Raw genomic sequence first — 18,058 nt, 5'->3', positions numbered from 1 at the left:
ATCCAAGGCACCTTCAACCTTGGTTTTCTACCTTCTACCTCCATTAAAACCTCAGGATGCCTCCTAGGTATAATCTTAACTTATCTATTGTTCGTATATATTACTTTTGCTCATTTCTTTGCTGTATGAATTGCTTGAATCAAAATAGGAAACGTCGAAACATTGATCCTGCTCCCGCTAGCATACCTTCCACCAATCCTAGATACCCCTCAGAGCGACATAGGATTGAGTTCACCAGACATAAGTTTACCCCTATTAAACCTAAGTACTTGAGTAGGTCATTTTTGCTCAGTTTTGTCAGCCTACAGTCCAGATGATAGAGCATTATCATCTTAGTAAACTGGTTTATTGCAATCATGCAGTAAATCAGGACCTATGTGCTCAGTTCTTCAATAACCTCGAGCAGGTTGACGACCTGACCTACTCCACCAGAGTTGGTGGACAGGATATCCAGTTTACCCCTTCTTTGATTTGCACTAGTCTAGAGCTTAGATCATCTGCATGTCCCTTTTTGTGTTACCCAGCTAGGGATTTGCCATTTGGTGACCCTTATTCACACATCACATTAGACACCATCTACATGTATTTCTTTGGGGAGGAGAGACCAGAGGTCCTGACTGAGTTCAGGTCACTCTCCCTTAGGATTCAGGGCTATGTTATGTACAGAGTCCTGACAACATGTATTTTGCCACATCTCGGGATGTCCTGAAGATGCGACCTTCACATTCCTTTTTTCTGTATGCATTATGCCAGCGCTTAGACATCGATATAGCATTACATATGTTCCATAACATCGTTCATGCATCCAGTCTAGTCACGTCCCTTGAGATCCACATGCTCTACTGTCACATTTTGACATCCATTTTCTCGACCCTTGAGATTGATACCACCCAGGGGCAGTTGTCCCTCTAGGACCTTATGATGAGTTAGGGCAGCGTAATCTTATATTAGCCCGCATTGACGTCATCGTTGAGGGGATCCTAGCACAGCCAGTCGCTGCTCTGATAGAGCCCGAGGCAGCCGACGAGTTTATTGCCTTCTTTATTCCAGCCGAGGGAGAGGACTAGTTAGAGTTTACAACCGAGGATATTCATGGACAGCCCTCCACTTCGGCAGGGCCCTCGACCTCGACACAACCATCCACCTCCTTATCGATCGAGGACCGACTTATGTGTCTCGAGATTCAGTCTGCACAGACACGACGGCTTATCCTGGATGAATTTTGCATGCTTCGCGTAGAGATAGCCTCCGGCTTTTCTTCTCTTCGTCAGGGACAGCTTGCACCCGAGCAGCCCCCACCACCAGCTGACGATTCTTCTACCTGACTCTATCCTTACATGCATTGTATATTGGTCCTGGACATCCATGCATTGTATATTAGTTCTGGACATCTCACTAGTACTTTGTCTGCTTAGATATTTGATTAGTTGTCTTTCTGCTTAATAGTACCTCTATGTTAGTACTTAATTGATCTTCGTTACACTCAACTTGGTTTTCAATTTCTAGGAAAAATGACATCTTCAAAAAAAAATCCCAATTTCTTAAACTTTCAAATTTTGGACTTAGCCTAGGAATTTACCCCTAGAAATCATGTTCCCCTAGATTTCAGCGAGAGCATCTCACAAGCACACTAGGCTTAACTTGTTTGTGTTTGATAAACTTAGAATGGGGTGAGATGTATAGGGTACAATCTAGACTTCAGTATGCTTATTTCTATGCATCACAGTAAGTCTGGACAATAAATACCAAATTACAGTAATCAAGTTAAGTTATCTAGACTTAGTCAAATATAACTAGATCACTAGCTTAACTTGACCAACCAAGTGAAAGTTGTTGCCTTCTAGGTAATCAGCTAGTAACTAATGGTTAGACATATGGCCAAGGAATTTAAGTATTTACCTTTAAAATTACTCATGCTTGGACTTTAGGAATATATTTTTTGGTTTTATTCTCCAAATTGAAAATAACCTTAGTTAAAATTTTACAAGTTTTTCAAGTTAAGCATTTGTTTTAATTATTTCCAAAAAGGAAAAACAAAATTTTTTCCAAAATTTTGACTAAGTCTTTCAAGCTTAACGTTTAAAGCAATTCCATTTTTTTTTTTTGTGCTATGGATCTTTCAAATGCTTATTAAATTTGGCAAACTACTTCAAAAACTAAGTTACTTTTCAAAGTCAAAAACTTCACTTAGCTAAAAGTTTTACAAAGAACATTAAGTGTTTTCCGAAGTATGTTTAATCCTCTACTTAAAAACTTTTATGTTTATTAAACTTTCATTCTCTCCTTAAAAGCTAAGTGTTTAGTTAAACACCCTATTTTTGAAAACTAAGATCACTCTCCAAACTAACTAAATTTATCATTTGTCTTATGCTCCCTTAAAATTGTTTTGATATATGGCAAAGGGGGAGAGTATAAAGAAATTCAAAGAAAATTAAAGAAAGCTTGCTTGAAATTTTTTAGACTTAAGGGGAGCTTTTATTAAGGGGAAGCTTCTATTAAAGGGGAGCTTTAATCTGCTTGTGCTAAATTTTTGCTTATGCTTTGTATCTTTTCATTCTTTTGCTTAACTTTGAATATCAGTTGTCATAATCAAAAATGGAGAGATTGTTGGTGTGGGAAGCATCCGAAGATCGAACCTTAGTTTTGATAATGGAAAAAGGGATTCAAAGTTAAGTTTAATTGTTATCTAATATGCCTGTATGAGTTTGCAAGAAAGTCCTAATTACGGTTAGGCAGGTGGAAAATCCTAAGGAGCGGTAACCTTAGGTCCTAGGGGTGGTAACCCTACGTTGAGGAAAAACTCTAGGGGGTGGTAACACTAGGTCCTAGGGGGTGGTAACCCTAAGTGGAGGATAAATCCTAAGGGGGGGTACCTTTAGGTCCTAGGGGGAGGTAACCCTAGGTGGAGAAAAACCCTAGGGGTGGTAACCCTAGGTCTTAGGGGTGGTAACCCTAGGTCCTAGGGGATAGTAACCCTAGTTCCTAGGGGATGGTAACCCTAGGTCCTAGGGGATGGTAACCCTAGGCAGAAAGTCCAATCGGTCTGGAGGACCGGACTGACATCAGGTATGCTCTCCCGATAGGAGTAGGTGAGGGCGCGTTCCCCGGAAAAGGGAACAGTAGGCATCGGTTCGACCTAGGGTTTCCGGTCGGAAATCCGAAGTCAGAACCAGACGGTTCGGTGACTTTCAAACATTTATAAATATGTTATTATGATGTACTGACCTTGTCTTGCAGGATATGTGTGTGTGTTTTTAGGACTAGCATGTCTTGAAGGGTCAAAAAGAACCAAGTGTGCCTCAGATGAACAGTATCCTAGGCACCTCCATGGAGCTTGGAGGCGCCTCGGGTGCAGACTGTGAGCTGGTTGCGAAGAGGAGCAAGAGACGCCTCAATGGTCATTGGAGGCGCCTTGGACTGTTGATTTGAGGTGCCTCAGAGGGTGATGGAGGTGCCTTCAACAGGATAAGTTGGGACCAGTTCTGTTCCGATTCGCGCGGCTAACTCGGCAAGATTGGAGGCGCCTCGGATCGGCATGGAGGCGTACTTAACGTCCAATAAAAGGATATCTCGAGCAGCACTTCAGACAACAATCAGAAAAGCGATCTTTCGTCAACTTGCTGCTGAACAAGACATTTCGGTTGAGCTACAAGGAGACTCCAACGACCTAAAGCTGCGATTCTTCTAACTCTTGTTATCGGTATACTTTTTCGGTATTATTTTTGTAACAATCTCCTGTACATTTTGCGCGATTATAGTATTGCCTAAAGTAAACACTCAACGAGCGTGGAGCTTAGAGTAGGAGTCATCCTAGGCTCCGAACCAAGTAAAATCTTGGTGTGCTCTTCTCTGTTTGTGTGTGTTGTTTTATTCCACTGCGTTACTCGTAAATTTCTGAAACACGTGAAAGCCACGAGCGCTATTCACCCCCCTCTAGTGCATCTCGATCCAATAGATACTTGTCGTTTGACCCCCTTGAGGATTTCCTGGACCATCATCGGATTATTAAAGAAATATCCGATGATGTTTTTTCTAAATTTAAATGACTGTTTGTCTTAACATATTGTATTTCTTGTTTCCTATTTATAAAAGCTTGTTTTATGGCTCACTAGTACTTGCTCTCTATAGGGGGTTTCCTACTTTCCTTGGGCTAGATTCGTGTGTGTAAGTGAGGTATAGCTTGTGAGCTCAAAGAGCTTGTTGTGAGAGACCTTTTAAATCTTTGCCCGTCTTGGCTGAGGTAGTCAGGCAGGTTTTAGAAGAGCTTTATTTGAGGCTTGCTCAAGGAGTGTGGTAGGACTTAACTAAGCCCTGCATTTATGACTTGAGGACTTCTGGAGTGCCTCGCTAAAGGAATTAAGCTTAATCCAGGTCAGGATTACCTGACCTGGGTTTTTGCACATATGCTTGTAGTGATCACTCCCCGGCCTTAGATCTTTCCCTCAATCAACTACTGTTACAATGGGGTAACATTTTCAGACATAATAAGGCTGGAGATAGTTAGCACTCCATGGGTGGTCCAACCCTCTACCCCGGGTGTCCTGTAGGTAGTAGGCGCTGGACGCTAGTTTCTTAACGACCTTATAAGGGTCGTCCCGCTGAGGTGCTAACTTAGTTATCTCTCGACCGGTTTGATCCTTTTCCATACTAAATTCCCTTCTCCGAAGAAACGGGGGATCATCTTCTTGTTATAGGTCTGCCAGATCCTTTGCCAATACGCAGTTAACTGGGTCGTCGTCCTCTTCTGGGTTTCACTGATTAGATCCAGTTTTAGGAGTCGTCGCTCAGCATTCTCAGGGTCATACAGTAACTGTCGGTCGGACAGAACCCCAACCTCAACCAGCACGACTGCTTCATTGTCGTAGACTAGATGGAAGGGAGTGAGTCCCATACTCTCTCGTGGAGTCGTGCAGTATGCCCAAAGAATGTTAGGGAGCTCTTCGACCCAATCGCCTCCCACATGATCTAACTTAATGTAACGACCCGACCCTTTGGCCTCTTGGGCTGCCCTTGTGGCGGCCCTTATGTCGTCGGCCCATTTGGCGACCTCTAATGTCGTCGACCGACGACCCTTGGCTATATCGTTACTCACTAGGACTTTCCACCCCTGGGGGTTTAGAGTTCGAATCCTGGGGGAGGCAAAAATCCACTGCCAGGGGTGGAAAGTCCTAGTGAGTAACGGCACGGCTAAGGGTCGTCGGTCGACGACATTAGAGGTCGCCAAATGAGACGACGACATAAGGGCCGCCACAAGGGCAGCCCAAGAGGCCAAAGGGCCGAGTCGTTACAATAAAAAGGCGCCTTTTATTGTAACGACCCGGCCCTTTGGCCTCTTGGGCGGCCCTTATGTCGTCGGCCCATTTGGCGACCTCTCATGTCGTCGATCGATGACTCTTGGCCGTGCCGTTACTCACTAGGACTTCCCACCCCTGGGCAGTGGATTTTTGCCTTCCCAAGGGTTCGAACTCTAAACCTCCAGGCTTAAGTATTAGAGTTTATGAATCCTGGTAGCTAAGTGAGTGACGCTCACTTAGCTACCAGGATTCATAAACTCTACTACTTAGCTTGGAGGTCTAGAGTTTGAATCCTAGGGAAGACAAAAATCCACTGCCAGGGGTGGAAAGACCTAGTGAGTAACGACACGGCCAAGGGTCGTCGGTCGACGACATTAGAGGTTGCCAAATGGGCCGACGACATAAGGGACGACGGTCGACGACATGCCCGGCCCCGAGGCCTGCACATGGTTAGCCGGGTTTTTTATTGTAACGACCCGACCCTTTAGCCTCTTGGGCGACCCTTGTGGCAGCCCAACTGGCGGCCCTTATGTCGTCAGTCCATTTGGCTACCTCTCATGTCGTCGACCGACGACCTTTAGCCGTGTCGTTACTCACTAGGACTTTCCACCCCTGGCTAGTGGATTTTTGCCTCCCCCAGGATTCGAACTCTAGACCTCCAGGCTTAAGTACTAGAGTTTATGAATCCTGGTAGCCAAGTGAGACGCTTATTTGGCTACCAGGATTCATAAACTCTAGTACTTAAGCCTGGAGGTCTAGAGTTCGAATCCTGGGGGAGGCAAAAATCCACTGGCCAGGGGTGGAAAGTCCTAGTAAGTAACGGCACGGCCAAGGGTCATCGGTCGACGACATGAGAGGTCACCAAATGAGCCGATGACATAAGGGCCTCCAGTTGGGCCGCCACAAGGGTCGCCCAAGAGGCCAAAGGACCGGGTCATTACACTTAACCTTCAGCCCGCGAACTATCTCCCTGTTAGTGACCTTCATCTGTCCATTAATTTGCGGATAGGCCACGGAAGTGAAAGCTTAAGTGATGTCAAATCCTCGGCACCATTCCTGAATCTTTCGTCCTTAGAACTGTCGACCATTTTCTAAGACCAACTTGTGAGGGATTCTGAATCGACACAAGGTATTCTTCCATAGGAACTAGATGACAACACCTTTTATTATCCCGGTCAGGGCTTCTACCTCCACTTGAAGAAATAATCCACCGCCATAAGTAGAAAATGTTTTTGGCCGGGAGCCATAAGGAAAGGTCCTACGATGTCCATACCCTATTGGTCGAAGGGGCAAGAGACTATTGAGGTTCTCAAAGTCTCGGTCGGCCGATGGGTCAGGTTCTGATGCTTTTGGCAAGAGAGACAGGTGGTTACTAACTGATGAGCATCTCTTTGCAGGGTGGGCCAAAAATACCCGACTAGGAGTACCTTACGAACCAACGTCCTTCCTCTTACGTGGTTAACTTACTGTAACATCCTTGTGAACTTCTTACAGGGCATATTCGAGCTTGTTCGAGCCTAAGCATTTAAGTAGTGGTCGAGAGAATGCCCTCTTGTATAATTGGTCCCCGATCAATGTATATGCATGAGCTCTTTTTCTGATCGATCTGGCTCTTTTGCCTCGGTAGGTAAGATGTCTTGTTGAAGATAAATGATTATTAGAGCTCTCTAATCGATTGCCTCTTCCAAATTATTCTTTATGTTAATCTGAGCTATCAAGAAGATATGGGCTATTAACTTGTCCAGAACTCAAGTGGTTAGAGAACTAGCCATTTTAGCTAATTCATTTGCTCTCTAGTTGTCCGCTCGGGGAATCTTGGTCACTGTGACTTCCTTGAATCCCTCCTTCATTTTCTCATATACTTCTCTATATAACTGCAGCTTCTCATTGTTGACTTCGAAGTTGTCGGTCACTTGTTGAGCTACCAGTTGAGAATCTAAATAAATGACTACTCGGATTGCCCCGACGTGCCAGGTTGCCTGTAACCCTACCAATAGTGCCTCATACTCCACCTCATTGTTGGTAGCTATGAAATTTAGCCTAACGGCTAGTTGCATGATGTCTTCCTGAGGGGATATTAGAAGTATCCCTACTTCTCTCTCTTGTTGAGTGGATGACCCATCTACATATATTTTTCATGTTTCCTCAGAGTTAGGCTGATGGACCTCCGTCAAAAAGTCTGTCAGGGCTTGTGCTTTAATTGCTATTCGGGGTTGATATTGTATATCATATTACCCTAGCTTAGTCACCCATTTGTTGAGACGGCTGGCTATCTCCATGTTAGTAAGAGCCCTCCCCATAGTGCTATTGGTTAGGACAGTAACTGGGTGTGCCAAGAAGTACAGTCTTAAACGATGAGCCATGAGGATCAATCCATAAACCAATTTCTCTAGGGACGTGTATCGGGACTTGGCCCCTTTCAATAAGTGGCTGAAGAAGTATACTGGCAGCTATACATCATCTTGCTCTTTCACCAGAACTGCCCTCACGGCCTCAGGGGTAGCTGACAAGTGCACCTAGAGCGGCTCCCCAATAATAAGTTTAAAAATAAAGGCAAGGTCTCCAGATATTGCTTCAGTTCCTCAAAAGCTTGCTGCATTCTTCATCCCACTAAAACTTAGCAGCTCTTCGGAGTACCTTAAAGAAAGGGAGGGCTCTATCTGCTGATCGGGATATGAACCGAGAGAGCATCATAATCCTACCCACTAGCTTCTATACTTCTTTCAGATTCCTGGGTGCCTATATGTCCTAGAGGGCCTGAACCTTTTCTGAGTTGACTTCAATTCCCTGCTCAGTAATGAGGTACCCTAGGACTTTTCCCCCTCAAGCTCCAAATAGGTACTTTAATGGATTTAATTTCAGCCTATATTGCCTTAGCGTGCCGCATGTCTCTTCTATGTCAGAAATCAAATTTATTGCCAAGGTGGATTTGATGAGGATGTCATCTATGTAGACCTCTACGTTTTGCCTTATCTGCTCCCAAAAGATCTTATCTATCATCCGCTGATAGGTAGCTCCTGCATTGCGTAGACCGAATGACATAACTGTATAACAGAAAGTGTCGTCGGCTGTGATGAAGCTGACTTTCTCCTGATCCTCCTGGGCGAGAGGGATCTGATGGTATCATTGATAAGCATCCAGCATGCAGATCCTCTCGCAGCCAGAGGTTGAGTCCACCATTTGATCGATCCTTGGTAGCAGGTAGCAATCCTTAGGGCTAGCTCGGTTGAGGTCTCGGAAGTCAATGCAGACTCTCCACTTATTATTAGGTTTGGACACCAAGACCACATTAGAGAGATAGGATGGGAACTGTACCTCTTTAACGTGTCTTGCTTTCAAGAGTTGATCCACTTCAGCTCGGATGATCTTATTTTGTTCAGTCGAGAAGTTTCGTTTCTTCTACTTGACCGGCCGAGAATCAGACAGGAGGTGTAGCTTATGCTCAGCTACCTCAGACTTGACCCCCGGTAGCTCTTCGGGGGACTAGGCGAAGACGTCCCTATTGCGTGTCAGACATTTAATCAGATTTGTCTTGATTTTGATCGGCAGATCGCCTGATATGCGGGTGATGCTCTCTAGACGCTCTCGATAGAGCTGGACCTTCTCTCAAGGAATAAGTTCTTCAGCTATAGGAAGGGGTTCATCTTGGATGACGTGATTCCGCCATCCTGGGTTCTCTGAGCCTTACGGGCCTCTACCTTCACCATGTCGATATAACACTTTTGAGAGACCAGTTGCTTGCTTCTAACTTCCCCGACCTGGTCTCCCACATGGAATTTAATCTTTTAATAGAAGGTGGAGATGGTCGCTCGGAACTCGTGCAGTGCTGATCTTTCTAGGATGACGTTATAAGAAGATGGTGAGTCCACCACGATGAAAGTGCTTTTCCGCGTCCTCACCAGGGCTCGCTACTCAGAGATATAGCTTGCTTGATTTGGCCCATTGGTCTTATCTCATTGTCGGCGAACCCATACAATGAAGTAGCTATGGGATGGAGCTCACTAATGTCGATTTGCATGCCCTCGAACGCATTCTTAAACAACACATTGACAGAGCTTTCGGTGTCAACGAAAACCCTGGCCATGCGGCTGTTGGCGATGATCGCTTTGATTATTAGGGCATCGTCATGCGGGAGCTCCAACCCCTCCAGGTCTTGTAGCCCCCGAAACTGATAATGGGTCCTGCAGCTTGTTCCCGACTGCATCCTATCTCATGTATCTCCAAGCGGCGTTCATGAGATTTCCGGGCTCGGGTGGAGTCCCCATCAGTGGGTCCTCCAGAGATCATGCCGATTTCTCGGATGACGGCATTTCTCCTGTTCTCCTCCTCAAGGGATCTTATTTGCTCCATGTCCTGGCGTGGCTGTTGGCTTCCCTGACCCTGCAGCTTGTTCCCGACTGCATCCTATCGCATGTATCTCCAAGCGGCGTTCATGAGATTTCCGGGCTCGGGTGGAGTCCCCATCAGTGGGTCCTCCAGAGATCATACCGATTTCTCGGATGACGACATTTCTCCTGTTCTCCTCCTCAGGGGATCTTATTTGCTCCTTATCCTGGCGTGGCTGCTGGCTTCCCTGACCTATATTTTTGGACAGGGATTTACTTGACTAACCTACTATAGTAGGCTGGCTAGCCAGCAGCCTCTGAAGCTTGGGCACGATCTCGGGTGGAGGCAGACCTAGTTCAGTTGCACGCCGAGAGTCATGGGCGAACTGGATGCAATCTCCAGTGGAATGGGTGTGATACCTATGGTAAGTGCAATAGCGGGGCCCCTACTAACCGGGTCTGGGGGCTTGGATAGCTTCTACCCATTGAGCTGTCTTGGAGTCCTGACCATGCGAAAATCCTTGTCGGGTATCCTTGTGGCGGGGAAAAGGCCGAGCTGGAGGTTGGGACGACCTTTTCTCTGGCTTGTTGGCAGTAGCAGGCACCTTGTCTGCTTTCCGCTGAGCCGCTTGGACTTCTTTTACGTTGATGTAGTTAGCTGCCTTCCCCAGTATCTCATCAAAATTCTTCACAGGCTCTCAGATGAGAGCCCTGAAGAACTCCCCCTCCACCATGCCATGGGAGAAGACGCTCATCAATATCTCCGAGGTAGCAGACGGGATGCCCTAGTCTACCTGGTTGAAACATTCTCGATGGACCCTTGCTTAAGGGCAAAGAGACAATGGTCTGTCTTCTTATACTTCTTGCTATTGGCGAAATGGCGCAGGAAAACAGTCTTGAAGTCTTGGAAAAAGGTGATGAACCCGTTCGGCAATCCATCGAACCATTTTTGTGTCGATTTGGACAGAGTGTTTAAGAACACTTGGACTTGATGGCGTCGTTGTATTGGTGCAGCAACGTAGCGTTCTGAAATTTTCGGAGATGATCGTCCACATCCTTGCTACCATCATACTCTCCAATAGCTGGGAGCTTGTACCCGTTTTGTAATTTTTTCTCGAGTACCCTTAGAGAGAAGGACACTTGCTCCTCAGGCACTTCCCTAGGCTCCTCCCGGAGGACTATGACTTTCCCCTTCTTTAAATCTCTAGGCAGAGAACTCTCGGCCATGGAAGCATGTGGTTGCTCTTTTTTATTATAATAGTCTGAACCCTTGTTATAATGGTCCAGGCAGGGCTCCCGATAGAAGGCTTGAGGGAAATTCTTGGGTTGTTTTCTTTTAGACCCCCGATATGAGACATGGGTATAGTCCTTGGAAATTACATGCATCTTATGTGGATGTGAAGCAGTGGTGTATTTTTCGGAAGCCGTTTGCCTCTTGACCTTCTTGAATAGTTCGTATTCTCCTATTGTCATGGTGACGTTGATTCTTCTAGTCTCCTCCATCATCACATTCCGGAGCAGGTGAAGGAAGTTCCCACAGGCGACGCTAAATTAATCCTGTTCGGAATCTGAGTCAAATGAAAGTCAGCTGAGATGTCGTTGGTGTTGACGGAGAGACAACTCGGACACCCCTAGCGTGTGTGCTTAGGAAAATGGACCCTCCACATGGTACTGGCGGACGACGGTGATTAAACCGGCGGTACTTGGTCTCTGTGCACACTCAAACAAGCGCACGAAGTGTTAGAGACTAGAAATCAAGGGAAAAGTCCCCGACGCAGGCCATCCGATGCTCAAGTCAGGTATTTTTTTCTCAGAAGAACAGTGTACGAAGGGAAAAGAACTGTAGAAAACAAGTGTGAATGTGCGTGTACCTGCTCAAGGGAGATGACCTCCCTTTTTATATTACCATGTGTACCTTTGGAGCATGACCGATGTCAAAGAATGTAGGGTGTCAGGGCCTTTCGGGTGATGGAAGACATGTGACACCCTCTTATGGATTGAGAGAAGGTTCTATTCGCAGATGACAGCAGATAATTGGAATATTCCCTGACATATGGTCGTTATTCCCTGACATGCGATTACGATTCTCTGACATTGTTGTCGCCTAGTGCCTGCTGTCCCGCCCAAGTTTAGCTACGAGCCGTTCAGGCTGACTGTTAGGGTGTGGCGCTTGTCTCGAGTTTTGGTGAGGGAGACGAGTTACGACGAGGAGGGGTTTTCACGCTTAGAGTACTAAAGGGCTGATCGAGAGTTGTCTTACTGAAAGCACCAGATTTGTCTATGCAAATCAGGTTGAGAAAACCAGACCAGCCAGGGAGGGAAGGTCAAACCTTACTCCAGGCTGCATCTTATGTCTCTGATCTGGGATTCTGATCTGTCAGTACCCGCCTGGGAATTATGTGGCTGATGACGTCAGATGGTCTAACTCATTCTTTCTCCCAACTGCTGACTGTCACGTCCCCTTGACTTCTGAATGTCATGCCCCCTTGACTTCTGACTACCACGTCCCCTTGACTCCTAACTGTCTGGCCTTATCGGACCCCACCTTTATGCATCGTATCAACGATGTTACTAAGTTTTAGAAATCAATAACAAAATAAAAAATGGTTCAAGATTTTTTTTGGATGAACAATATAAAGAAATCAACAATATAATTTTTTTTTCTAATTTTTTTCATCATTGTGTTGTTGATTTTCAAAATTTAGTAACACAATGGTGCTGATTGGTAAGTAGAAAAAAGAGAAATTTGTTTTTTATTGTATGCATACGAAAGAGAGAAATGTTTAGAGTGGTTGCATGTAATTTTTGTCAGATGAATCGTAAAAACAAGAAAGACTATATTATTTGGACATTTCTAAAATCATATTCATATTTGGGGAAAATATATATTTACCTACATTATTTGATAAATTGTCCTTAGATAAAATATTTGATAAAAATTAAAGGTGCCTTGTTATTATTATTATTATTATTTTAAAAAAGAGCATCTAATTATATCTAAAAATATTTTTTTTAATATTATTTATAATAATTTTATTCAAGATTACTATAGCATAAGATAATTTAATTAAATTTATTATAATAAACAAACCGATACAATAATATAAGTTAATATAATTTTAATTAAATTATAAAATATTTTAATGTATCAGTAGTTCAATAAATTTTTTTAAAAATGAGAGTATTATTTTGATATTTTTAAAATTGGAATGCACTTTGTTTTATTTTTTTTTTTTCAAAACTAAATTCGATTTAGTTTTTCCGGGGATGAGAGAGAAAACCAAAGGCATCCTGAACGCAAGCAACCTCCCGGTCTAGTCCCGAAGAAGACCTATTTGTTCCTCCGATGCTCCCACGCTTTCTGCAGCCTTCGTCCGCCATTGTTGGGTTCTTCGTGCCCACCTCCGCCCCTCACTTCTCCTACTCCCTCCGTAGTCTTCATTTTTCCTCTCACTTTCTTGGTCTCTCATCTTCCACCTCTGGTGCCAACGTCCAGCAGCAGCATCGTCAAGAAGAGCATGGACATGGCGTTTCCTCGAAATTGGTGTGGTTTATTTCTCCTTATTTGCTTTCTTGTAAAGTAAAACCCTTCCTTTCTTTTTGAGTAGTAGCATACTACATGAAATTGTTAAGAATGTGGATAGGTGTGTCAAAGTTGGGTTTGTAATAGGAAAATTTGATATTTTATGCACCCAAAGTGTTAGAATTTGTGGAATTGTGCATTCCGCTGCACTTCAATTGTTCATTCCGCTGCGCTGCATTTGGCCTGCCGCAGTGCACTTCGCCCAAGGTGTGCTCTCTGCGCGCCTCTCCTTTTATTTTTTTCCTTCCATAGTGGCAAATCCGCGCAAAAAAGCGCTTCTCCGAGATAAGATATTAGTCTCCAAGATAAGATATTATAATTAAAATTTTTGATCCCCTTTGGGTTCCCTAAAGGCTACTATTCCCTGGGCTGGCCTTAACGCATCGAATACAAGACTTTCTCACATAAAATCGCCCGAAGCTGATGTTGCAGAGAGACCTCCAAATTAAATTAAAAAAAATTTGCTAGCGTCTTCAAGATGGTTAGTTAACCTGCTTGACGATGAAGTGGTTTTCACTGGATGATGTACTGTAGACTTATAAGAAACTCACCATACCTCAAGTAACTTGGTGGTAGGAGCCATGTTAGAATGCCATGATATTAATCCTGTGAACTTGTCTTTGTGCATTCTGAATTCTATGATTTGTTTTTTGGGATCATTCTGTTGATGGATGTACTTAGTCTAACTAATTCTGTATCACAGTATCCGTACTTTTCATTTTCTGAACAGTGCAATATTTGAACTTTCAGGGACCTGTAAAATCTGGTTTATACCTAGTTGCAACGCCAATTGGAAATCTTGAAGATATCACCTTACGGTGAGTTATGGGGTTGTCAAAATCTATTTATTATCAGTGCATATCTTATATAATCTCATGGGCATTATTTAGAACATTTACCAGATCATCATATATTATGTACACAGTCAGCTGATTCTCTCACATATCAGCAATGGATTTGATCTGTTGGTAAATCGTTGTTAAATTTAAAAGTCTAATTATGATTCTTATATGAAGATAAGTTACTTATAAGATGAGATTAAAAATGACAGGGATTTTGTCAGACAATCTTTTAAATCTGAAGACGTTGAACTTGATGAAAACTGAAAATTAAAGATCAAAATACCTTTTTAATATGGTGGATTAATGAGATATAGCTCATATATATGTGGATGATATTTAAACTTAGTAGTGCATCTAATGTGAATTTGATTTCAAGTCTTTGAAGGAAATAGGAGAGTAAACAGGCTTGGTTGTTCATATTTGTTTTTGAAGAAAGATCTTGTTTAAGCTCTTACAAAAATGTAGTAGCAGAATAATTAATTGTGTTTTTAGGTTTTGGAGGTATGTTGTGCACCATGGGTGAGAAGAAGATACAAAACAGTGTGTTTTTGTACATATAGGAATTATCTAGTTTTTTGTGATGCAATCTGTGTAATCCTCACACGTGGTAAGATTTTTTCCATTGGGAACATAAAACATACACAAACAATAAATTATTATTTGTGAGAATTTCATCTTCTTTTGGGTTTTCTTGTCAAAATGTAAAATCCTATCTTAGTTCTTACCATAACAATGAATTCACACAAAATACAGGGCATTGCGCATTCTTAAATCTGCAGATTTAATACTTTCTGAAGACACAAGACATTCTAGGAAGTTGCTTCTGTACTATGGAATTACAACTCCACTTGTGAGTTTGTAGCATTACTTATAATTATTTTGCATTCCCATGATCTGGAATTGTATATTATCAACTTATCTTTCTCTGAATATAAATTTTGTTTTGTAGCTTAGTTATCATAAATTCAATGAGTCTGAACGTGAACGTTCGATATTACAAAAGCTTCGACTAGGTGAAGTCATTGCACTAATTAGTGATGCTGGTACCCCATGCATCAGTGATCCTGGTATGGAACTGGTTAGTTAACCTTTTAAGATCTTTGTTGATTGAAAAAATATTGGAAGTTTGTCGATCTCAGCTACCAAGAGTTTTAGTTCATGGTTTGAAGTTGTCAGTTTGAATGCTGTGAAATAATGAAGGAATTGTATTTCAGGCAAAGGTATGTGTGAAAGAAAATATACCTGTTGTTCCTATCCCCGGGCCATCAGCTTTAGTTTGTGCTCTTTCAGCTTGTGGCTTGTCTACTGATGAATTCAAATTTGGTAACCATCCATATGCCCATATGTCTGGACAACTATTTATAACATTACTTTTATGTGTGAGATTTTTCTTTAAGGCCTTTTGTTCTTACACTTCCTTGGCATGCAGTTGGATTTCTATCCAAGCATGCACGGACAAGAAGAGAAAAACTTAAAGTTTCTGCTGCTGATACTGCAACACAAATATTCTTTGTACCTCCCCATAAGCTTCATCAATTTCTTGAGGAAGCGTCCCTAATTTTTGGAGATGCAAGGTAGTTTATAATTCCAGATGTCATTTAAAATCTGTCTGATCTTTGTTTTTTCTCAATTATCTTGTCATATTTTATGATGCCTTGTGGTTGGAACATTGCAAAGTGCTAACAGTTTGTTGCTGGTTATTTTTGATGGTAAATTAGTCTCCATAGTGGTTAAACTGAGAATTGAACCGAATTGTTCACAAGAAAGTCTTGTTACCTTGATACATTTAGTCATGTGATAAGAAATTCTTATTTGTGACTAGGAACATTTTCTCGTACATTCTTGTTGACCGATCAGTGTGATTATTTCATTTGTACAATTGATTGTTTTACATGTTTGTGCTGAATGGAGATAGAAGTTGTTGCTAGTGCAAAATTTCAAAAAAATTTCCCATGCTACGCATCCATGTATATTATGCTAATTCCTTTTCCTTGCACATATCTTGTAATCTTGGCTTTTCTATCGTGTGAGAAAGGTGGTTTATAAATTAACAGATTCGAAGATGCAGAAGAGACATCTACAGGAATTTTAATCATCAATAATTACAATAATAGACCACAAGAAAAATGAAGCATAACAATAAATCTTTTGTGGGTTTAGCAAAAGAACTTTGGTGTGAAGGGAGGGTGATCTACAAGAAAATCATCAAGGATTTCAATAGTGGTCTATACGAAAGTTGACCCATGTTAATTAGGTTTTGGGGGTTTAACCATACGAGTAATATTTTTTTGTTTTTTGTTTTTTTGCAACTTTTTGGATTGTTTCTTTGTTATAATTGATTCCTTTTTACCTTTCTGTTGAATGATGGTTGAGCTTGTGCAAATTTTCATAATCATTTTGGGTGTTACATATAGATAGGTAGTTTGTTAAGAAAACTTCAAAGAGATGATATGAAAATATTAGTCAACAAAAACTTCAACAGTCTATTGGGTTATGTACGGACCACAAAAGGCTGAATTTGTTGGTAGAGACGTGAGCTAGATAGTCAATAAACATGAAAAATAGCTTCCTACTATTTTGATTTAGCTATAGGGATAATGCCTCACTATTGTGATATCCTAAGTGGAAATGTTCCCACTCAATCGAAGAACCATTATCATTAATGAACTTTATTCAAATAATTAATATTCTGTGTATTTTGCATGAATTTGAAGTAAGATGTAATTTTTGTTAAATCCTTTTATAATAAATAACACAAAAGGCTCATGGATAGTCAAATATACTTCTTTTGATTCTCAGGGGACATACAACCCACATTTATTATGTATGACAACTTATAATAAAATGACAAAAGTGCCATTGATGTTCAATATGACCAAACAAATTTTATCTGTTCTTTGCTTATTATTGTGCATTTAGTGTCATTCTCTCTATGAACATTGTGAATAAAGTACTAAGATGAAATTATTCTGGACTACAATCAGGTCATGTGTTATTGCACGGGAAATGACAAAAATTCATGAAGAGGTATTTGATGTCCACCATGTATCGAGGTGGATCTGTTCTTGGTATTAAATTTCTTAACATACCTTGTTTTCTTATTAATTCTATTGCTTTCCATTCATGTTTTAAGCATTCGTTCTATGAATAATGATAAAGTAGTCACAAGTTGTTTTTCTTGTTTGGAGTCTAGATTTAGTTCTAATACAAGGTTTAAAATCTTGATCTGTGCCAAGATTTAGTCACAAGTTATTTTTCTTGTTTGGAGTCTAGATTCAGTTCTATACGAGGTTTAAAATGTCGACTTGTGCCAAGATTTCAATCTTGAAGAATGATACGATTTCGGTATCATATCGTGTTGTGCCGATATAGTTTCAGTATTTTTTTAAATATAAAATATATTAATTAAGAATAAAAAATAATCTAAATATTTAAAATACAAAAATATAAATAAAAATATTTTTAAAATATATATAATTAATGGGATAATTTTATTAGGGTTTATTTGAGTTTATTTAAAATATCCCTACTATAACTAGGAGTTGATTAAAATTATTAAAATAAGTTTATTTAATTTTACAATTGTTATGCCGATTGTTGATCAGTCTGCCACCCGTCGCAACATGCGACGAGTCCACCGTGGCCGCAGGGCTTTAGCGACGAGGCCATTGCAGGGCTTGCACAACAAGTTTGCCACGAGCTTGCGCGATGAGTTTGCTGTGGCTGCGGGGCTCGCACAATGCCTCTAAGGCCGGCCGTGGGCCTTGTAACTTTTGGAGTGCCGGTGCCGATTTCGGTCTTCGAGTGGAACAAAATGTTCACTCGGTATGGGTGGTTTGGCGCGAGATTTTAATCACTGGTTCTATATATAGAAAAATTTTCAATATATATTTGAACGTTTCTTGTATCCCATCATCTTCTGGAATCAATTCAACCTTAACCCAGTTTTATTAAGGAACAATCTACCTCCTTTTCTTTTCATTTCTTTTTTTTTTTGCTTCTTTTGTTTTTTTT

General features: G+C 41.7%; 1 protein-coding gene across 7 annotated transcripts in view; it reads left to right on the top strand.

The window, feature by feature from the left end:
- The first annotated feature begins 12,887 nt into the window (after positions 1–12,887).
- The window catches only part of LOC121980497 (ribosomal RNA small subunit methyltransferase I-like), a 49,150-nt gene continuing 43,979 nt past the window's right edge, over positions 12,888–18,058 (top strand). For 5 of the 7 annotated variants that reach the window (XM_042532564.1, XM_042532565.1, XM_042532563.1 and 2 more), the window contains exons 1-7: positions 12,888–13,163; positions 13,953–14,020; positions 14,798–14,894; positions 14,994–15,122; positions 15,259–15,367; positions 15,474–15,618; positions 17,029–17,071. In XM_042532564.1, coding sequence (XP_042388498.1) covers positions 12,966–13,163; positions 13,953–14,020; positions 14,798–14,894; positions 14,994–15,122; positions 15,259–15,367; positions 15,474–15,618; positions 17,029–17,071 — 789 coding nt within the window. In that variant the 5' untranslated portion in view covers positions 12,888–12,965. Of the gene's footprint in view, positions 13,164–13,952; positions 14,021–14,797; positions 14,895–14,993; positions 15,123–15,258; positions 15,368–15,473; positions 15,619–17,028; positions 17,113–18,058 lie in introns of all 7 variants that reach the window. The other 2 variants (XR_006111565.1, XR_006111566.1) reach the window with 1 other exon arrangement.

The sequence above is a fragment of the Zingiber officinale genome, chromosome 5A (assembly GCF_018446385.1).
Source record: "Zingiber officinale cultivar Zhangliang chromosome 5A, Zo_v1.1, whole genome shotgun sequence".
NCBI classification, from domain to species: domain Eukaryota; kingdom Viridiplantae; phylum Streptophyta; class Magnoliopsida; order Zingiberales; family Zingiberaceae; genus Zingiber; species Zingiber officinale.
This window is presented reverse-complemented; position numbering and strand designations above follow the sequence as displayed.